Raw genomic sequence first — 23,937 nt, forward strand, 5'->3', positions numbered from 1 at the left:
ACTACTGTAAGTCGCTCTGGATAAGAGTGTCTGCTAAATGACTAAAAATGTTTTTGTTTTTTTTAACTTGACATGGACGTTTAGAACACATTGGTTGCCTTCCAAGTCGGATATTGAGAAAGTATCGACAAGTTGCAAAAATCACTGAAGTTGGAGACTATTATTTCCCTCACCAACTTTAAACATCAGCTACCTGAGCTGCTAACCGATCGCTGCCGCTGTACATAGTCCATCTGTAAATTGCCCACCCAATCTACCTACCTCATCCCCATACTGTTTTTATTTTATTTACTTTTCTGCTCTTTTGCACACCAGTATTTCTACTTGCACATCATCATATGCTCATTTATCATTCCAGTGTTAATCTGCTAAATTGTAATTATTCGCTCCTATGGCCTATTTATTGCCTACCTCCTCATACCTTTTGCACACACTGTATATAGACTTTCTTTTTTTCTACTGTTTCATTGACTTGTTTATTGTGTTATTGGCTTGTTTATTGCTTACTCCATGTGTAACGGGGGAAAAAAATTATGAAATGTATGCATTCACTACTGTAAGTCGCTCTGGATAAGAGCGTCTGCTAAATGACTAAAATGTCAAAAAAATATAAATGTAACTCTGTGTTGTTGCCTGTGCTTTGCTTTATCTTGGCCAGGTCGCCGTTGTAAATGAGAACTTGTTCTCAACTAGCCTACCTGGTTAAATAAAGGTGAAATAAAAAATGTACAAAAATTAAAAGTTAAAGTTGGTCAAGAATGTGCTGTGCTACGCCAAACAGTGCCTAATAATGCCTATCAGCCAGCTGGAACAGATTAATGGTCTGTCTAGGTTATATTTTTAATAGCCATGGATAAATATAAATATTTATCATTCCATTTCTAAACTAGCCTACTGTTTCTACGTGGTCTGGGCATATAGGCTAGTTATAAAGTAATGTAAAGAACAGCAGGACAGGGAAGTGAACTTGGGTCTCAGGCGTGAAAGGCAAATACCTTACACAGCGTGCCAATAGGGTTAACTCAATTAGCAGGAATTGTAATATGGCCCATATAGGAGCTCCGGAGTGGTGCAGCAGTCTGAGGCACTGCATCTCAGTGCTAGAGGTGTCACTACAGACCCTGGTTCGATTCCAGGCTGTATCAGGGCTTCTGCATTGCTTGCTCTTTGGGGTTTTAGACTGGGTTTCTTCATAGCACTTTGTGACATCGGGTGATGTAAAAGGGGCTTTATGAATGCATTTGATTGATTGATATCACAACCGTGATTGGGAGTCCCATAGGGCGGCGCACAATTGGCCTGTGTTATGGTTTGGCTGGGGTAGGCCCTCATTGTAAATAAGAATTTGTTCCTAGCTGACTTGCCAAGTTAAATGAATATAGTGAGGATCGCTACATTGCCCCATCCAAACGGAAAAGCACATCCCGGTGCTTTGACTACTCAGCCCCCTTACATGTCCGGTGGCCACATCCCACTTCTGACACCAGTGTAGTGAACGGTGGAGCAGAGAAGTGAACCCTGTTCACATCGTGCCAATAGGGTTAACCCACTTGGTGGGAACTTGGCTCATATAGCGAGGATCGTATTCAAACCCTTTAATAAACATGGGAAATCATAAAAGGTGTTGAATTTAAGGCACTTTGTCGAGTATGCAAGTGGACTGTGTGTGTGTGTGTGTGTGTGTAAGCTTGATGAGGTAGAAAGCAAGGAGCAAGAGAGAGGCTATTGATAATAGAATAAGACCTGTATTTATAAAATGACTAGAGAATTGACTCATCCATATCCTCAGGTTCCTTTCAAGCCCTCTCCCCTCGCCTATGGTTGAGAGCCCTCTGAATTTAGAAAACAACCCAGTCACTCGTGATGTTATTGAGACGAGAGAGCCTGCGGTTGGTTGAAGTCTTCAATTCAGACCCAGTTTAAAATTCGGTTTTACTTCAACTCTTGCTTCTTTTACCCCAGTGGGGAACTATAAGACCACACATGGATTAGACCCCGCCTTTAAACTCAAACAAACTTCAAAGTCTCTTCGGCTGCAAAGGCTCCGCCCTCTCGCTCCGGAATGGCTTTACAAAGGATTTGCCGACGTTCGGGAATTCCGCCTTCAGTTCCTTTTTTAGCGCCACTCGTGCGCTGGAATCTGTCCAGGATCACACCCATCTCTGTTAATTTGACAACACAAAGGACTTCACTGAACCCGAAGACACCGCCTACTATTCCAAATAAGGGTCGTCTCTCCATGTACGGAAAACAATCGGCTGGAGAGCGTCCTTTTCTCTTCCTTATCCCGTTTATATGATCCGAGAGGAACTGCGCTACAAGTTACAGCGGTGCGATCATGGCGGAGCGAGTCCAGCAGCCCCCGGCCAAGCGGCTCTGCTGCCGGCCCGGCTACAACCCGGCATGCAGGCAGGGGCAGCGGGCTGGAGGAGTACTTTGTGGCGGTCCGGGGTCCGCTCCAGGGGGATTGGGAAAAACACACAACCCCGAATCGCTGCTCGACATCGCGGCGCGGAGAGTGGCAGAGAAGTGGCCATTCCAAAGGGTGGAAGAACGGTTCGAACGGATTCCAGAACCCGTCCAGAGAAGGATCGTGTACTGGTCGTTTCCGAGGAGCGAAAAGGAGATCTGCATGTATTCTTCGTTCAACGCAGGGGGAGATGAGAGTGGAACTAGCGGGGAAAACAATGACGAGACCCAGCTGCCTTTCCTACGGGGTGTCACTCTGCTGGAGGGCGGTTGGGTGGACAACGTACTGCAAGTCGGTGAGTAGCTTTCGCTAGGCTACTGGGAAATATGCTGCGGGTCGGGGAGTAGCTAACACAGTTCCAAGCTAACCCACATTGCTTGGAATTTCAAGGGAACCATGTTAGTCAAAAGGCTAAATATGTGCTTGAATAGCAGAGGGTTATTTAAAGTCATTTGCCATTTTCTACCCACACTCATCCCATGCGATTCTATATTTTCCAGTAAGGGGGTAGGGTAACCTACAGAAACAACCCAGTTACCCTACCCCCTTGTTTTTGCCCAGTGCGCATATAAAATTGCTCTGAGCCATTCCCAATTGAAAGCTTAGCACTTTGTTCCTATTTTCGTGATCGTTTGTGTCTTTTCAGCTTTCTGTCCCCCTCCAATGGGTAACCAGACAAAAGCCCCCCTTTTCACCACTGGCTAAATAGAAGATATTTAGAAAGGTTGGGAGGGACGGGGATTTAAAGCCATAGCGCTTCTATTTTGTTTGCTAAACACCATGTAAGCTTTTGCTCTGCTACGTTTTCAGCATTCGTGAGATTTTTTTTAAATCAAACGCGAGAAAGGCTATGAGCTGGTACGCGCTAATGTATGCCAACAACGCACAATCATGCGTCCTGTTCAATAATGCATTATTTGTGGGTTATCCAAGTATAAATAAATACAGCCATTTAGACTGCTATTGGCTCAACTGCTTCCCTTTGCCAGAGCCATAATATTTCCCTGCATTCGTCAGTGCAATAAACTCAGCTGTCACTCTTTGCCTCCCCGCCCTTGGAAACACTTCAGCCTTTTAATCCCATTACCCTCCCCAGTTCATGTGAATTTATAATGCAATCTGCAAACATGATTTTATGCAGGATCTTTCCCTTCAGAAGGATCTATGTTGCTCTTTGGGGCTGCTCACAATAGTATCACTCCACCAGCTCCTATCTGTTTACCAGATTCCTCAGCATTAGGGCTTGTTTATGTTCTGCTGTTTTGGCTTCTCTGGGAGACATAGATTGTCAGTTCTTGCAAATGAGTGTTAGCTTGGATTTGGTGAGGTGTGTGTGTGTGTGTGTGTGTGAGAGAGAGAGGGAGAGAGGGAAAGTAGAATGAAAAAAGGGAGTGTGTTTGTGTGAGAGGAATAGAAAGAGGGGGAGTGTGTGTTGTCTGTCTCATTCTGCATGCTAACAGGAAGAGGGAGGATGACCGGTGAGCCCACAGCAGGAGTGCCTGTTGTGCTGATTGACATTTTCACCCCAGATTTTTTTGTTGTTGCTGTGAAAATAAAGCCAAGGAAAGAATATGATAAATAAATGATGCCATCTTCTCCAGGGGACAGGCTGTCACTGGAGGAACGGCTTAAAAACAGGGTGACATGGGGTGGAGCGGGCTGTCAACCGCATCACAAACCACAGCATGTAGGGACACATCAAACACAGGGGAATTTGTCCTTAAGTGTGTGTGTGTGTACTGTTGGGTGATGAGGATGAAAGACAGTACAGGAACAGAGAGAGAGAAGGCAGAGGTTATTGTGTGTGTGTGTGTGTAGGGAAAAGCTAATATACTTGAATGAATCTGCGTCTGTACTTCTCCCCCCTCTCTCCTCCCCCCTCTCTCCTCCCCCTCTCTGTCTCTCCCTGGTGAACAGCTATAAAACTCTCCATATTTACTACCCTAAGGCCAACTAGCAGCCCCCTGGTCTCCTGTGATTATTTATCTGTTTCTCAAAGACATTAATCACACATTATTTTATACCCCCCCCCCCCCCCACACATCGATGCTGGGTTTGAGGAAAGGAACAGAGGGGGGTGCTGTAGAAGGAGGAGGGGGTAGGAGAGATTGTGGGGAAAGATGGAGAGAGAGAGAGAGAGGCGGGAAAGGATAAACAGTAGATCCAGTATGTAGCATAATGAAACGCTCCCCCTCTCCCTGACATTCCCCACTCTGGGAACACTGATGCTCCAGAGGAATATTCTGCAACATTACATACGTGCACATTATACCAAGGTCATTTCTTTCAGGAATAACGCATGTAATTAGCCTAATAACAATGTACAGGCTAGAACATCGCCTAGTTAGGGCTGTTGCTCTTTGCTAATTCTGTTTCCCAAGAAAATCCAAACAGAAATAATTGTTACGGATACTAGTTTCTCAACAGCCCCAGGATTCTAGGGTAGTGGTGTATTCTATCATTGTGATGTGGGCTTCTTACCAGTCACTGTGTGGTCTGCTTGGTCAATACCTACATGCTTGACAATGCCAAACGAGCACATTTAATTCATTTGAACAATTGAACTGAATTCCAGACAATGTGCTCATTCTGATCAGTGCCATAGGGAACCACACATGGCACCTTGTGTGGACTGAGAATGCAGTTTATGGATGGCCAACATGGCATGACAAAAGCATGTAGGGACGCTGCTCTCCTACCCTCACCGTCCTTTTCCGTTACTCTCATCCAGGTCATATTTTGCTCTGCCTGCAATATCGCTGAGGGAAATATCACGCCTGCATGAGTGTCAATGTCATCCTTCCTTGGTCCGCTTATGATTTTGTGTGTGTGTGGTGTGTGTGTGTGTGTGTGTGTGTGAGAGAGAAACGGGTTAACCTCTTTACGCCCTGGTGAGTCTTGATTAAGGCTATGCACTGGCCCCTCTTCCATTACCTGCTGGCATGTAAGCCAGAAAAAGGTGTTTTGTACTGCTTTATAACAGGGTACCCATTATGAGCTATGGAGATGATTGTTATTATGTTGCAATTATCTTGGCATCAAGCTGTTTACTCCATGATTTCTCTGTGTGTGTGTGTGTGTGTGTGTGTGTCCTAGTAAACCATGTCTTAAGCACTTACATGCCAATGATGAGTGGGCAAGCAGTACTGTCATCATTACGTATTTCATCCTATCTTTTAGGCCTTCACATCGGTCATATCGCCCCCAGGTGGTGAGGGTAGGCAACAGCACATCCTCAAAACAGGGGCCCCACAGGGGTGTGTGCTTAGTCCCCTCCTGTACTCCCTGTTCACCCACGACTGTGTGGCCGCGCACGACTCCAACACCATTAAGTTTGCTGACAACATGACGGTGGTAGGCCTGTTCACCGACAACGATGAGACTGCCTATAGGGAAGAGGTCAGTGTGATGCCAAGACGACAACCTTTTCCTCAACGTCTGAAAGACAAAGGAGCTGATCGCGGCGTAGAGGAAACGGAGGGCCGAGCACGCCCCCATCCATATCGACAGGGCTGCAGTGAAGCGGATCAAGAGCTTCAAGTTCCTTGGTGTCCACATCACTAACGACCTATCATAGTTCAAACACAGTTTTGAAGAAGGCACGAAACGCCTCCCCCCTCCAGGAGACTGAAAAGATTTGACTTGGGCCCTCAAAAAGCTCTATAGCTGCACCATTGAGAGAATCTTGACTGGCTGCATCACCGCTTGGTACGGCAACTGCTTGGCATCTGACCGCAAAGGGGCTTCGTACGGCCCAGTACATCACTGGGGCCGAGATCCCTGCCATCCAGGACCTCTATACCAGGCGGTGTCAGAGGAAGCCCCTAAAGATTGTCAAAGACTCCAGCCACCCCAGTCATAGACTGTTTTCTCTGCTACCGCGTGGCAAGTATGGACCCCCCCCCCCCCCCCCCCCTTTGCACTAACTCTTTTGAATCACCTTGGGGCAAATGGCTCCAGAGAGAAAGAGGGGTAAATGAGGGAGAGGACTAGCCTCCTTAGCAGGGGATAAAACAACAGACCTCACCAAGGGGAAAGGGGTGGGTGTGTGTGTGTGTGTGTGTGTGTGTGCGCATACTCGCTTGCACTTGAGGACGAGTTGGTGTACGTGTTTGTAAGATAGTTTAAATGTCTATGACTTAGAGACGGTGTCATTGAGCATGTGTGTATTGAACAAATGCACAACACACACGCACACTTGTTGTTTACAAAGCATGTGACATAACATTTTTTTTAGATTTTTCTCTGCTTCAGTGCTTCAGCGCTTCAGCAAAAGCCACTTAAAGAATTTACCAGGGCTATCCGGGGCCTTTTCAGGGGCCTGCTTTGACATTTTAAGCATTTTGTTCACAGAAGTGCAGAATTTAATATCGGGAACTTAAATCTTGCATGAGCATGTTGTCTTTGAGTCTCTCTGTGGCTCCATTTGCACATTAAGCAACCAGAAAGCTCTAGGCCTCTACTTTCCAGTTATAGAGAAGCCTTTTTTTATTTATATTTGTATTTATGTATAATTTTTTTGGGGGGGGGGGTTAGAGGAGCCTTTATTTACTTAGTTTGCTTCTTTATTTTACCAGGTTAGTTATCTGAGCACACAGATACAAAAAAACAATAGCGACATGGCCGAGGGGTAGTTTACAGTTATCTCCTTTTCCAACTCTTAAAGCACACTCAGAAGGCTTCTAGACATTGCTTCTCTAATTTATTTGACTGTGTGAAAGAGAAAAGAAACTCAAGCACGAAGTCTTTCAGACTTAAGGCCTACTCTGGTGTTATTTTTACCTTAACCCAGTAACCAGGTTAGCTTGTTGTTATTGAATTGAGCCCTGAGGCTCCCTTTTCCCCCTTGCCATGTGACTGACCCTGGGATCCTATCGTCATGGAAACATGGCTGGGCCCTGGGGTAGTGTAAACAGCTGACTTTCCAAAGGGAACAGTAGCTCCATCCAAGGGTAAGGAGTGTTTGGTGGAAAAACAGTGTTTCCCCCCCCCTCTCCTCTATTCTCTTTTTCTTCATAATTAATTCCTCTTTGCACCAATGGGCTGCTGCAGAAATAAGCATTAATCTCTCCAAGCCACCGCTGACTGTGGGAGGAAAGTGATCCTGTGTGTGCGCCTGTATACCGTGTGTGTACTAACCATGCTACACACGTTATCATTACGACCATAGAACAGTGCTTCTCTGTGGTGTGTGTGTGTGTGTGTGTGTGTGTGTGTGTGTGTGTGTGTGTGTGTGTGTTTGTGGTCAACAGCTGTTTGTTCCTTCACACCTTCAGTCGCTAAAGAGCTTTGAATCGGCCCAAAGGCAAAATCTGAAAGGTGCGTGTTTGTGTGTCTGAAAGAGTTCTCTGTATTTTCAGCTCCGCCACAGCACCTGATGAACAGGCTCCCCGCCCCCCATAGCACCTGGATCCCGGTTTGTGTGTACGTTTTCCTCCCCTGTCCAGGTCCTCAGTCATTTTAAGCCTGGAGCAGAGAGGTGGATGGTTAGCCTACCTGCTGTCGTTACTGATTGAGAACAAACATCTCTATCTGCCCAAAACAAACATGGTGAGCGACCAGTCACCTTTGGGGGGGGGGGGGGCTGGGCGGTTTGACTGTTGCTTCCTGTCCCTAACTGAACCAAGACTGGTTTGTGTTGTGTACGGCTCAACGGTTACTGTTGTCTTTGGATAGGGAAATTGTAATCTGAAATGAGTTTCTAAAGATAAATTGGAGATACAGTATAGCCTACTCTAGTCATTTGTGTGTGTGTCAACTTGGATATAGTTTAGGCACTGTAATGATAAGAGGGTGGATGGCATTCCCGTCAATCAGCATTCTCACCCTATCTTGTTTCCATTCCCTCATACACACACTTGTCTCATAGCCTTGGGGCGCCAGGCAAGTTTTATAAAAAAATAAATAATAATCTGGTGCCTACACAATAAGCAATACCAGACGAGGATGGGGGTTTACCTGGCTATGAGGCAACGCACGCACTCACACTTCGGGTGAAGGTGTTCACTCGACGGCTCCGCCCTCCTCAGTGACAACGAGGTTCAGAATAGTCAGAGAGTCGCGTGATTGTTTTCCAATAAACACAACTTAACTAGCCGAAAGAGCTTGTACGTGGATACAGAGGACGCTGTTTCTAACTGTTCGCGTTGGAGAGATGTCAACGCTGCCTGTCACTCACGCTGATTGGAGAGAGAGAGAGAGAAGGTGCATGATCGTCATTTTCCAGATACACATTACACGCATCAGAAGACGTGTTTTTTAAAATGGTGTAGGAAAACCCTGTACAGGTATCTGGCTGAGGACACAAACGCCCCAAGAGTAACACAAAGCACAATATAACACTGAGTTTAAAAAAGCACAAGTCTGTATGACACCACTGAGTATGTAGGCAGGTCTACTGTATATCGCAGTAGCATATGTGATATAACTGCTGTATGCTTAAACTTGGTATTACGATGATGAATATCTGAATTTGATCCCGTATGGGTGGTTAATTAAGTCTATTGACGCGCCCGTGCGTCAAGTCTTAGGAACATCATTTAAAAAATCGGCATCAAAATCCATCAGTTTAAGCAAGATTTTTTGTTGTTGTATGGGCTGAGCTTCAATCCACCGCACCTGCCTATATCGGCCTTCCGCATCTGCGGTGGAAGGTGGCCCGGGCTACAGCGGTGTTTGTCAGATCGTCCCGAAAAATCGGTCTTCTCACAAAAACGTCTTTTTCGTCCGAACAGTTTGGTCTGCATAACTATTATGACCACTCCGTTTTGCTCTATGACCCCCACAAGTGTCACGGGACTCATTTGAAGGTAAACAATACAAAATAATGGAAGTATGGAGGTAGTTTTATGCTAACAAAAAGAAGGGGTTAAATGTGTGTCCAAAAAGGGAAAAAAAGACACTTCAAAACCTTATTTCTTGTGATTTTAGTTGTTTTTTTTTAACCAATTTATTAATGTTATTCAGTGCGTTTTCTATGAGCTAAAGAAGTAAAGCCCAAATTAAATATTTGATCAAATTATTTTATATATTTTTTTATACCTAACGAGGTCCTAAAATTCCAAATCAAATGGCTAAATGATCCATGGTATGACCATCCTTAAAACAATTCCATATGTTATCTTAGTAACAACTGCTTTTAGAGGTTAAGCTCAACTTGTACCTGGAGCCTTTGTGTATGTCCCCAAATGGCACCCTATTCCAATAATACTCTGGTCAAAAGTAGTGTACTATATGGGAATAGAGTGCCATTTGAGACAGTATTTGTGTCTGTGTGAGGAGCCTGTGGCTATTCAGAGGCTACTGCTGTAGTTGAGTTGGGTGGTATGTCAGGTATGCATGCACTGCTATGTGGAAGTGAATGGCTCTTCAGGCATGAGGGGGATGAGAGCTGTTTTAAAGGACCAATGGAATTTAGTTTGGCCCTCAAGTTTCTTTCCATCTTAGATTCTCTTTCACTCTCCCATTTATCTCTCTCTTTGTCTGTTCTCACGCTCTCCCCTACTATCATATCCTTCTACATTTTTAAGGTCCAATGCAGCTGTTTTTATCTCAATATCAAATCATTCCTGGGTAACCATTAAGTACCTTACTGTGATTGTTTTCAATTAAATTTGTGAAAAATAAACAGAAATAGCTTCTTAGCAAAGACCAATTTCTCAAGCAAGAATTTTGCTAGGACTGTCTGGGAGTGGTCTGAGTGGGGAGGGGAAAACTGAAAACTAGCTGTTACTGGCAGAGAGGTTTGGAACTCTCTTTCTTATTAGTCGAACTATTTTACCACCTGGTGATGTCACCAGGCAGGCCAAAACTCCATTCCACCAGAACAGGCTAAAATTTCAAGCATTATTTTTAAAACGGCTCTTAAATTAAAAATGCATTATCATAATTTCACAGTATTTTTCCAATGTGGAAATAAATATATATATTATTATTATTTATTTTTTTACTGCACTGGGCTTTAAATTCGTCTCATTTTCAACCAGTTGAACACCTGATTTACTTAACAAAAGGTACCTCACAATAGGTGGTCCAGGTATCCTCATGACATGACACAAGTGAGGTGGTGGCCTTTCCTCTTTTGTTCTCTAGTGCGCCTCTATTGTTTCTCAATCAAGTAGCAGACCAATGACATAACAAAGTGGCCTTCAGACCAACTCCTTGAGTGCCCTACTCCTTGAAGTTTGCAGTGGTCAAAAAACAACTATTTTGCTCAAAACATTTTTTTTTTTTACCCTTTAGTGTGTGTGCTTTATTGTATTTATACTCAATAGGAAAGTTTTTTTTAAGCATGGTAATAGAAGCTCATATCTTATATACACTCGTCCATCTAGATAGGCCCACAGTGTTTTTATACTACTTCCTGTGTCCGTAAGGCTCCCACAGGAAACTCTACTCCCTGCTCTAGTACCATGAGCCAGACATGACCTGAGGCTCTATGCTCTCTGAACCACACCATTCCTATCCGAAGCAACATTCAGCGGTGGGGAGTGCGGACACCAGTGGCCATATTTGGTGTACGCTACCATTTGGAATGCTGGCTTAGCAGAATTCATGCAGTGTTCTAGATTTGTGCCTGTGTCTATCTGATGTGGCCCATTCTGTCCTGCCTGTTCCCCCGGGCAGCCCAACCCACTCAGGCCCTCCCAGCCCAATCCACTGAGGCTCATAGAAATAGAATGGTCAGAAAGTCATTATATTTCTATGCTCAGGCCCTCCTTGCAGCCTCTGCAGGGCCCTTGGAGACATGGGTATTCCAGGGAGAGATGGGTAATGGCCCACTCTCTGACATAGTCAGTCTATTGGACTGGATGGCAGACACACCTATAAAAACAAAATAAAGCAAAGAGAGAGTGGGGGAGAGAGAGGGGAGCGGTCGGATCGATAGAGCAGGGACAAGTCTCCTAATAAAGATGTATTCCTTTTTTCCCTCCCTCCATCCGCCGGGAAGGGAAGGAGAGAATGTGATTAGCAGCCTGGTTTTCCCAGGGTGCCCCTGTGTGTGTGTGTGTGTGTGTGTGTACTATGCAGTTCACATGTCTCTGTGTGTATTATTTGGACGGGTGTGTGTGTGTGTGTGTGTGCGTCTCTTTCTTTCTCTCTCAATTCACAGGGCTTTATTGGCATGGGAAACATGTTTACATTGTTTATTTCACTTTTCCTGAGGCAATCAGAAATTAACAGTAAACATACTCCGATATCAATAGAATGGAGACATTTCAAATGTTATGTTATGGCTATGTTCAGTATTGTAGCAATGTGCAAATATAATGAACAAAAATATAAACTCAACATGTCCCATGTTTCACGAACTGAAATAAAAGATCCCTGGAGTTTTCCATGCGCACAAAAAGCTTATGTCTCGAAAATGTTGTTCACAAATTTCTTTACATCCCTGTTAGTGAGCATTTCTCCTTTGCCAAGGTAATCCATCCCCCTTACAGATGTGACATATCAAGAAGCTGATTAAACAGCATGATCATTACACAGGTGCACCTTGTGCAGGGGACAATAAAAGGCCACTCTAAAATGTGCAGTTTGGTCACTCAACACAATGCCACAGATGTTTTAAGGGAGCGTGCAATTGGCATGCTGATTGCAGGAATGTCCACCAGAGCTGTTACCAGAGAATTGAATGTTAATTTCTCTGCCATAAGCTGCCTCCAACGTTGTTTTAGAGAATTTGACACTACGTCCAACCGGCGTCACAACTGCAGACCACGTGTAACCACGCCAGTCCATGACTGTGGGTTTGCACAACCGAAGAATTTCTGCACTAAATGTCAGAAACCGTCTCCGGGCAACTCATCTACGTGTCCACCAGGGTCTTGACTTGACCGCAGCTCAGCTTCGTAACCGTCTTCAGTGGACAAATGCTCGCCTTTGGTGTTAGCTGGCATGCTGGAGAAGTGTGCTTTTCACAGATGAATCCTGGTTTCAACTATACTGGGCAGATGGCAGACAGCGTGTATGGCGTTGTGTGGGTGGGCGGTTTACTGATGTCAACGTTGTGAACAGAGTGCCCCATGGTGGCGGCGGGGTTATGGTATGGGCAGGCATAAGCTACAGACAACGGAACACAATTGCATTTTATTGACGGCAATTTGAATGCACAGAGATACCTTGACGAGATCCTGAGACCCATTGTCGTGCCATTCAGTTTCAGCATGATAATACACAGCCCCATTTTTCAAAGATATGTACACTATTCCTGGAAGCTGACAACGTCCCAGTTCTTCCATGGCCTGCATACTCACCAGATGTCACCCATTGAGCATGTTTGGGATGCTCTGGATCTATGTGTATGACAGCGTGTTCCAGTTCCCGCCAGACAGCTCTATGCATTGAAAATGTCAATACTTCGCACAAATACAAGTAGTGATGAAGTCGATCTCTCCTCTACTTTGAGCCAGGAGAGATTGACATGCATATTATTAATGTTAGCTCTCCGTGTACATTTAAGGGCCAACAATGCTGCCTTTTTCTGGGCCAATTGTAATTTTTGTAAGTCCTTCTTTGTGGCACCGGTGACCACACGACTGGAAAGTGGTCCAGGTGCGTCAACTAGGGCCTGTAGGAAGTGCCTTGTTGATAGCGTTTTTAAGAAGGCAGAGGTGCGCATTATTATCGACAGACATCTCCCCATCTTAGCTACTGTTGCATCAATATATTTGGACCATTAGAGTTTGCAATCCAGAGTTATTCCAAGCAGTTTAGTCTCCTCAACTTGATCAACTTCCAAATGTTTCATTGCAAGATTTAGAGGTTAATGAATGATTTGTCCCAAATACAATGCTTTTAGTTTTAGTCCTAAATATTTCTAACTTATTTCTTCCCACCCATTCTAAAGCTGACATCAGCTCGTTAAGTGTTGCAGTGATTTCACTTGCTGTGGTAGCACCTGGACTACTTTCCAGACGTGTTGAGTCATTAGCATACATACACAAGTTTTACTCAGAGCCAGGACATTAGTAAAGTTTTTTTTAAGTAATGGGCCTGGATAGTTGCCCTGGGGAATGCCTGACACTACCAGGATTATGTTGTTAATTAAAGAACACCCTGTTCTGTTACAGGTAACTCTCGATCCACAATGTAGCAGGGGATGTAAACCCATTATACAAGTTTGTCCAGCAGCAGATTATGATCGATAATGTCAAAAGCTGCACTGAAGTCTAACAAAACAGCTCCCACATTCTTTTTTAAAATCAATTCCTCTCAGCTAATCGTCAGTCATTTGTGTAAGTGCCGTACATGTTGAATGCCCTTTCCTATAAGCGTGCTGAAAATCTGTTGTTTTAATTTGTTTACTGTGAAATAGCATTGTATCTAGTCAAACATTTTTTTTTTTTCTCCAAACGTTTACTAAGGGTTGGTAACATCCTGAGCTATTTGAGCCAGTAAAGGGTGCTTTGCTATTCTTGAGTAGCGGAATTATGTTTGCTACCTTCCAGGTCTGAGGGCACACACTTTCATGTAGGCTTAGATTGATGAGATGGCAAATAGGAGTGGCAATATCGTTAACTATCCTCCTCAGTAATTTTCCATCCAAGTTGACAAGTAGACTGTAATTTTGCTGTTATCTGATAGGGGTGTCAGTGGGCTGACTGTGAACGCTCTGAGTACCTCTGGGTTGAGGTCAGTGATAAAGTAATCTGCAGCGCTACTGCCAAGGGATGAGCTGTACATTTTTTTTGTTTTGTTGTAGGGGGCATATTGGGGAGGGAATGCTGTCACCTCTAGGTAGGTGTTTGTCCCCCTTTGTGCTGAGAGTGTCAAGTTCTTATCCAGTTCTGGCGTTTAGGTAGCCACAGACTAGTGCATGTCCCTGAGCCTGCAAGTGGTTGATCTCCCTGTCTATGATAGGGAAGCTGTCATCGTTAAAGTATGGGGATTCTTTCTCCCTCCGTCTCTCTGTCTCGCTTCTTGTGCCCCCCCAATCCCACTCACTGTTCCTCTCAAACTCTCATTCTGTCCTGTCACATGGGTCTTCAGCAGGGATGGGTTTTCAGAGTATTGGGGCGTGTGTTTTGGGTCATGACTACAGGCCATGGGTGATGAATAGCTTGACTGTTGCAGAGCCACAACTGGGAGGGAGGGAGGGAGAGAATACAGCATGGATGGAGAAGAGAAGGGAGGGTTGGATGGATGGATAGAGGGAGAGACTTCAGTGACCTATAGAGGATAAAAGCAGTCTCCATTGTCCTGGAGGCAGGCAGGCAGCAGCAGCAGCTGTGTCTCTCCCCTGTGTTTGTGTCAGCTAATATTTAGTTAATCTCTGGTCTGGGACCTGCGGGACCGACCGGAGCCCCTGGTCCTCCATCCATCTCCCACTGATCTATATTCCACATTGTATCCCTCTGCCATTAACCCGCAGAGGAGAGGCGACAGCTAGTCTTACTGGTGTCCAACACATAACGAAAAAGACATTACAGACCAAAGTCCCCCTCTCTGTTCCTCTCAAAACACTCATTCCGTCCCTTCACATTGGTCTTCAGCAGGGATGGGTTTTCAGCGCTGTGTGAGTATTAGAGCTTGTGTTTGGGGTCATGACAACAGGCCATGGGTGATGAATAGCTTGACTTTTGTAGAGCCACAACTGAGAGGGAGTGAATACAGAAGGGAGGGATGGATGGATGGAGAGACGTAGGAGTGGTGAAAGAGGAAGGGAAGAGCTGTTGCAAACCCAGTGAGTCTTAAAACCTCTTTGGGATCGGTGTCCCGCTAGCGTTCCACTTCGACAACATCCGATGAAATTGCAGAGCGCGAAATGCAAAAATTGTAATATTAAACATTCATGAAAATACAAGTGTCTTACATCGTTTAAAAACGTAAACTTCTTATGGCTCAAATCCCACTAACAGGATCGATTTGACAACATCCGGTGAAATTGCGCCAAAGCGCCAAATATTTAAAAATAAAATATTTAACTTTCATACATTCACAAGTGCAATACACCAAATTAAAACTGAACTTCTTGTTAATCTAGCCACCGTGTCAGATTTCAAAAAGGCTTTACGGCAAAAGCAAACCATGCTATTATCTGAGGACAGCACCCCATCAAACAAACACAGACAATCATATTTCATCCCGCCAGGCGCGACACAAAACTCAGAAATAATATAATTCATGCCTTTGACGAGCTTCTTCTGTTGGCACTCCAATATGTCCCATAAACATCACAAATGATCCTTTTGTTCGATTTATTTCCGTCGTTTATGTATCCAAAATGTCCATTTATTTGGTGCGTTTGATCCAGAAAAACACCGGTTCCAACTCGCGCAATATGACTACAAAATATCTCATAAGTTACCTGTAATCTTTGTCCAAACATTTCAAACGGCTTTCCTAATACAACTTTTTAGGTATTTTTTTAACATAAATAATCGATAAAATTTAAGACGGGATAAACTGCGTTCAATACCGGAGGAAAACAAAGTGGAGCGTGCTTTTCCGGTCACGCGCCTCTATCAAACAGTACACTTCACTCGTCCCTCGTTCTGAACATATACTCACAGACATCATTCTTTAGAGTGTTTTCTATCCAAATCTACCAATTATATGCATATCCTAGCTTCTGGGCCTGAGTAGCAGGCAGTTTACTTTGGGCACACTTTTCATCCGGACGTGAAAATAGCGCCCCCCAAGCCATAAGAAGTTAATCCAACCGCGTTGTCAGATTTCAAAAAGGCTTTACGGCGAAAGCATACCATACGATTATCTGAGGACAGCGCACCACATCAAAATTGTTTTTCAAACCAGCACAGGCGTCACAAAATCCCAAATAGCGATAAAATAAGTCACTTACCTTTTGAAGATCTTCCTCTGTTTGCAATCCCAAGGGTCCCAGCTACACAATGAATGGTCATTTTGTTCGATGAAGTCCCTCTTTATATCCAGAAAAGTCTGTTTAGTTGGCGCCGTTGATTTCATTAATCCACCCGTTCAACATGCATACAAACGAATCCAAAAAGTTATCGGTAAAGCTCATCTAAACAAGTCAAACAATGTTTCTAATTAATCCTCAGGTACTCTAATATCTAAATAAATGATAAAATGTAAGACGGAGAATAGTATGTTCAATAGGGAAGATAAATAAATCATTCACGCGCGCAACAAGACTACCTTTCTAATGAGGGACACCTTGGAAAAACTACAACTACTTGTTCATTTTTCAAAAATAAAGCCTGAAACACTTTCTAAAGACTGTTGACATCTAGTGGAAGCCATAGGAACTTCAATCTGGGTCCTATCTATTTGTTTTTCCCATAGGCTATCATTGAAATGGCCTGTGACCTAAAAAAAAAACTATTTCAGGATGGATTTTCCTCGGGTTTTCGCCTGCCATATCAGTTCTGTGATACTCACATGCATTATTTTAACAGTTTTAGAAACTTGAGTGTTTTCTATCCAATGCTACCAATTATATGCATATCCTAGCTTCTGGGCCTGAGTAACGGGCAGTTTACTTTGGGCACGTCATTCTTCCGAACACTCCCCCCCCGAGCCTTAAGAGGTTCCCAACCTCTGTCTGTCTGTCTGTGCTGAGTGCTGTGTTTTCTCTCTCTCACACAGGCTTCTAATGGGTTTTCCACTGTCCTGCTTCCAAACCTCCATTTCTTCTCTCTGCCCTATCCCTTCTCTCCATCTTCTCTGTTCCCTCGCCCTTCTCTCTCCATCCCGCCTCTCCCTCCAGCAGCGGCCAGGAGAACAGCTGACTAAATCTGGAGCTTGTGGCCCTGGTTCAGCCTCCTCCCCTGGCCCCTAGCCCTGGCTCCAGCCCCAGCTCTGGTCCTGCCCCAGCTGAGCTCTGGATCTAGTGCTGGCTCTCTCTGGCCCCCACTTTTAGCCCTGGCCTTCAACCACACACTAGCTTCCACAGACACATGCACACACCCCGCACGTACACATGCGCATATACATGCACACTCGTATGAACACACACACCACCTCACCACAGCCTTTGCTCTGCCCCTGCCATAGCCCCAGCCCTGGCTCTTTCTCTCTGGCTGGCTGCTATCTCTAGCCCTGGCCCTGCCTCAGCTACAGCCTCCTTTTGTCTGGCTCCCAGCCCATGTTCCTGCCCTAGCCCTACCCTATGGAGGCCCCTACAGAGGCTTTTTTTGTTTTGGCTCATCTCCAGTTAGTTCTGGTCCTAGCTCCATATTTGTGTACTATACAGTTCTGAAACAACACAAACCCTCTCTGGGCTGTTTAGTCTAAACCTCTGACTGAGCTCATTTGGGATGGTTTGGTTTGGCGTTGCTGATGGATAGTTAGTTTCATCCAAACCCACTCCCCACTGGGCACAAACTTGTTGAATCAACGTTGTTTCAACGTATTATGACATGGAATCTACGAGGAAAATACATTGGATTTGAAAAGAGACATCAACGTAAACTGTTGTTTTGAAGGTGAAAATGTATCTACAGGATTATGTCATCATGGTAAACAATGTTCAATGCAGACAAACCTTTTATATAAAATATGTTGAATTTGTACTTCGAAACAAAGTCAGATCTTCAATGTTATTTCCACTATCAGAAAAAAAATATATAGGCAGGGCAGCGCCTCCTACTGGAGAGTTCGATCTACAGCTACCCATTTGGTCTCCCATCCAGGGTTTTAACCAAGCCCAGCCCTGCTTAGCTTTGATATAACAGAGCAAATGAAATGTAACCATATTTAAGTCATATCATTCATGATACTATTTAGTAGAGCGAGGACAGTAAACCTAAAATTACTGATCTCACATTGCCTTCCTCTTACCAAAGCATTTTGCATATGTAGGTCATTTTTGGGGATTTTGCTACACATTGTTCTAAAACCATTATTTGGTCAACAGTAATAGCTAATGCATTGTGGATTCCTGCTATAAAATTATCTCCCTGTCTGTTTCGCTGTTGGCTGCTGTTTGAGTGAGCCACTCTCACTCCCTATCCCCACTGTGCACACGTAGGAGGGAGAGATGCGTTCTGAGAAGCACAAGCATGACCGTTGCACAAATGCAATTGTGGGAAAAATAAGGTTTTCAAAGCAACTACTGTTGTTCTAGATACAAAAAGCTGCGACTCTCCTCTCTGTAAGTATATACTTTATTTCAAACCTCCTTAATATTGAGTTCATGGCCCACTTTACAACCGGAGTGGGCTGTAGTATAGTTTCGATGTGCCCGCGGAGCGTAGCGCGAATAGGTCAACATCAAGTAGCCTAGGCCTACTGCTGGGAAATTTTTCGGAGGACATTATTCTATATTTACTGTTCGATTAGTCAATTAGCCTACATTGCTATAGAGCAACAATATCACATTTTAGAGTTAGCAATCTCGCTTAGTGTTTTAAGTTCCCACTTCCTCAGGTGGTGAATAGTATAGCCTTTAGGCCAGTATGCACAAAGATGTCGGCAAATTCTCTAAAGAGCCAAATAGAAATCTGATCATTCTGGATCCTATTTTGACAGATTGCACATCAAAATATAAATTCTGCATTCCCTGGATATGTTAGATGAAATAGCTGACTTTTTTAATCATAGGCTACCGTCTCAGTTGTCTTATTTGGCACGTCACGTGCGCGAGCGTTGCAAAATAAAATCTATATTATTCAATTATTGCACGCACACTGCTTGCGTGCGCCAACGAGCGTCTGCGTTGCCAAGGGCTAAAATAGAAGTCAGTTCTATTTCTGATGCAGATCACGCTGCAAGTCCTGCCTCTCCCATCTCCTCATTGGTTTATAGAAGCAGGTACCCACGTGCCATCTCCTTATTGGTTATACCCACGTGGGTGACTGAAGACGAACAAGGTCAGTGGCGGTAATGCACCTAATTTCTGGAAGTTGCCAATCGCATATTAAAGTCAAGAGAAGAAAAGGCCTGGAAGGATGAGAGATGACTAGAAACTGTTCGGTTGACCGTTTTATGTGTGGATTAATTGGTGGAGTAGAGTTGTGCATTTCAGGTAAAATAACAACTCAATGTTTATATCCCAGGACAATTTAGCTAGCAACAGCAAGCTAACTAAATAGGACAAATTAGCAAGCAAGTGTTAGCTAGCTAGCTAAATTGCCATAAATGTTTAATGCTTTTCAACCTGTCCCCAAATTAATATAATTGGTTGAGTTTGTTTTGTTATTTTAATCTGTGTGTCGTGATCGCGTTTGGTGTGGGGGTACAAAATACATTTATGCACGATGGTTCACGGTGGCGCATGATGGTGCACGCGCCATTATATTTATTTTTATTGAGAAATGGTTACATTTATCACAATATGACTTTTTGGCTATATCGCTTAGTTTTAGCACCTCCCCAAAAATGTATTTATTGCTTATTCTTCATTATCGCAAAAAATCTGTCAATTTATGGTGATATGAATTTTTGTCCATATTGTCCAGCTCTACTATTTAGGCTTATACAGCATTTGCGAAGTCATCAGCAGCTATTTTTTTTTATTCAACTAAAAATAGACAATACATATAGGGCAAGGGTTTCAAGCTTTTGTTTTTTTATTTTATTTAACTTGGCAAGTCAGTTATGAACAAATTCTTATTTACAATGACGGCCTACCCCGGCCAAATCCGGACGACGCTGGGCAAATTTTGCGCCTCCCTATGGGACTCCCAATCACAGCTGGATGTGATACAGCCTGGATTTGAACCAGGTACTGTATTGACACCTCTTGCACTACAGCTGTGCCTTAGACCGCTGCGCCACTCAGGAGCCCAAAACTATTTAAGCATAATATCTCCTTTTAATGTGTATATTTGGTTGAGTTGACAACCAAACACACTTCAATTTTCAGTTTGTCTACAAATTAATAATTTATATGTTGGAATCACTTCTCCATCACAAGTTAAAGAATAGGACTAAAACAAATCCAACTTTAAATGCACTTTAAATAAAGTTTTTGATTTAGCCCTATTCTTTATATATATATATATATATATATATATACACATACACACACACATACATATATAAATATACACATACATATATAAATATATATGTATATTTACGTATGTATATTTATATATGTATATTTATGTATATATATTACTGCTCAAAAAAATAAAGGGAACACTTAAACAACACATCCTAGATCTGAATGAATGAAATAATCTTATTAAATACTTTTTTCTTTACATAGTTGAATGTGCTGACAACAAAATCACACAAAAATAATCAATGGAAATCCAATTTATCAACCCATGGAGGTCTGGATTTGGAGTCACACTCAAAATTAAAGTGGAAAACCACACTACAGGCTGATCCAACTTTGATGTAATGTCCTTAAAGCAAGTCAAAATGAGGCTCAGTAGTGTGTGTGGCCTCCAAGTGCCTGTATGACCTCCCTACAACGCCTGGGCATGCTCCTGATGAGGTGGCGGATGGTCTCCTGAGGGATCTCCTCCCAGACCTGGACTAAAGCATCCGCCAACTCCTGGACAGTCTGTGGTGCAACGTGGCGTTGGTGGATGGAGCGAGACATGATGTCCCAGATGTGCTCAATTGGATTCAGGTCTGGGGAACGGGCGGGCCAGTCCATAGCATCAATGCCTTCCTCTTGCAGGAACTGCTGACACACTCCAGCCACATGAGGTCTAGCATTGTCTTGCATTAGGAGGAACCCAGGGCCAACCGCACCAGCATATGGTCTCACAAGGGGTCTGAGGATCTCATCTCGGTACCTAATGGCAGTCAGGCTACCTCTGGCGAGCACATGGAGGGCTGTGCGGCCCCCCAAAGAAATGCCACCCCACACCATGACTGACCCACCGCCAAACCGGTCATGCTGGAGGATGTTGCAGGCAGCAGAATGTTCTCCACGGCGTCGCCGGACTCTGTCACGTCTGTCACGTGCTCAGTGTGAACCTGCTTTCATCTGTGAAGAGCACAGGGCGCCAGTGGCGAATTTGCCAATCTTGGTGTTCTCTGGCAAATGCCAAACGTCCTGCACGGTGTTGGGCTGTAAGCACAACCCCCACCTGTGGACGTCGGGCCCTCAAACCACCCTCATGGAGTCTGTTTCTGATCGTTTGAGCAGACACATGCACATTTGTAGCCTGCTGGAGGTCATTTTGCAGGGCTCTGGCAGTGCTTCTCCTGCTCCTCCTTGCACAAAGGCGGAGGTAACGGTCCTGCTGCTGGGTTGTTGCCCTCCTACGGCCTCCTCCACATCTCCTGATGTACTGGCCTGTCTCCTGGTAGCGCCTCCATGCTCTGGACACTACGCTGACAGACACAGCAAACCTTCTTGCCACAGCTCGCATTGATGTGCCATCCTGGATGAGCTGCACTACCTGAGCCACTTGTGTGGGTTGTAGACTCCGTCTCATGCTACCACTAGAGTGAAAGCACCGCCAGCATTCAAAAGTGACCAAAACATCAGCCAGGAAGCATAGGAACTGAGAAGTGGTCTGTGGTTACCACCTGCAGAACCACTCCTTTATTGGGGGTGTCTTGCTAATTGCCTATAATTTCCACCTGTTGTCTATTCCATTTGCACAACATCATGTGAAATTTATTGTCAATCAGTGTTGCTTCCTAAGTGGACAGTTTGATTTCACAGAAGTGTGATTGACTTGGAGTTACATTGTGTTGTGTCAGTGTTCCCTTTATTTTTTTTGAGCAGTGTGTGTGTGTATATATATATATATATATATATAGCCAAGCTATCATTGCTCATTGTGTATTTATTCCTTTTGTTACTATTTTAGTCTACACCTGTTGTTTATGAAGCAGGTGACAATTAAAATTTGATTTGATTTCGTCCTTCACAACTAACCTGCACTGGGGCAGGCTAACTAGATTTATTCTGAATTAAGTGTCTGAGCCACGAGTTGACGACCAATGAAATCAGATACCCTTCCTCTCGCAAATGTTGTCGTCATCCCCTTCATTTGAGGAAGAGGACTGATTTTTTTTATTTTTTATTAACCTCTCTGGACTAGCATCCCACCTACTCAACAGCCAGTTGAATCCCGTGGCGCGTTATTCAAATACCTTAGAAATGCTATTACTTCAATTTCTCAAACATATGACTATTTTACAGCATTTTAAAGACAAGACTCTCGTTAATCTAACTACACTGTCCGATTTCAAAAAGGCTTTACAACGAAAGCAAAACATTAGATTATGTCAGCAGAGTACCCAGCCAGAAATAATCAGACACCCATTTTTCAAGCTAGCATATAATGTCACATAAACCCAAACCACAGCTAAATGCAGCACTAACCTTTGATGATCTTCATCAGATGACAATCTTTGGACATTATGTTATACAATACATGCATGTCTGTTCAATCAAGTTCATATTTATATCAAAAACCAGCTTTTTACATTAGCAGGTGACTAGCATTCCCACCGAACACTTCCGGTGAATTTACTAAATTACTCACGATAAACGTTCACAAAAAACATAACAATTATTTTAAGAATTATAGATACAGAACTCCTCTATGCACTCGATATGTCCGATTTTAAAATAGCTTTTCGGTGAAAGCACATTTTGCAATATTCTAAGTAGATAGCCCGGCATCACAGGGCTAGCTATTTAGACACCCAGCAAGTTTAGCATTCACCAAAGTCAGATTTACTATAAGAAAAATGTTATTACCTTTGCTGTCTTCGTCAGAATGCACTCCCAGGACTTCTACTTCAATAACAAATGTTGGTTTGGTCCCAAATAATCCATAGTTATGTTCAAACAGCGGCGTTTTGTTTGTGTGTTTTCGAAGCATGTCAACCGCTGTTTAAAATCAATTTTTATGCCACTTTTCTCGTAAAAAAGCGATAATATTCCGACTGGCAAAGCCTGTTTACATTCAACGAGAGAAAAAGTAAAAGCATGCTATCCCCTCATGCACGAGCCTCGTCTAATGGCCCTCTGATAGAGCACTTGCCAAACGCGCTAGTGTGTTTCAGCCTGGGCCTTGAATTACGTCATTCAGCTTTTTCCTGGGTTATGGGAGCCGAAGGAAGTGTCACGTTACAGCAAAGATCCTCAGTCTTCAATAAAAAGAGCCAAGATGTACAGCAACTTGTCAGACAGGCCACTTCCTGGTCAGAATCTTCTCAGGTTTTTGCCTGCCATATGAGTTCTGTTATACACAGACACCATTCAAACAGTTTTAGAAACTTTAGGGTGTTTTCTATCCAAAGCCAATAATTATATGCATATTCTAGTTACTGGGCAGGAGTAGTAACCAGATTAAATCGGGTACGTTTTTTTATCCGGCCGTGTAAATACTGCCCCCTATCCCCAACAGGTTAATGAAATGTTTTTTGGTGTGTGAAAAAAATAATGTTAATACCTATCACATTACACATTTTTCTGATGTTGAAGTTTGCGAGAGGCAAACTGACAGCTGCAAACAACCATAGACATATAATCCATAGATGGCAGTTCCCATTCAAGTCAAGACTGGCAGCCATTGCTTGCGTACCCATGATTGTAACAGTCAAATTGCCAGGTT

General features: G+C 43.7%; 1 protein-coding gene across 3 annotated transcripts in view; it reads left to right on the top strand.

Annotated features, from left to right (window-relative positions):
* Positions 1–2,129: 2,129 nt before the first annotated feature.
* The window catches only part of LOC115164232 (zinc finger SWIM domain-containing protein 6), a 49,717-nt gene continuing 27,909 nt past the window's right edge, over positions 2,130–23,937 (top strand). Inside the window, exon 1 of one of the 3 annotated variants that reach the window (XM_029716503.1) lies at positions 2,130–2,765. In XM_029716503.1, the coding sequence (XP_029572363.1) occupies positions 2,339–2,765 (427 nt within the window). In that variant the 5' untranslated portion in view covers positions 2,130–2,338. Of the gene's footprint in view, positions 2,766–7,962; positions 8,021–23,937 lie in introns of those variants that run through there. The other 2 variants (XM_029716504.1, XM_029716505.1) reach the window with 2 other exon arrangements.

This window comes from Salmo trutta, chromosome 27 (genome assembly GCF_901001165.1).
Source record: "Salmo trutta chromosome 27, fSalTru1.1, whole genome shotgun sequence".
In the NCBI taxonomy this organism is placed as follows: domain Eukaryota; kingdom Metazoa; phylum Chordata; class Actinopteri; order Salmoniformes; family Salmonidae; genus Salmo; species Salmo trutta.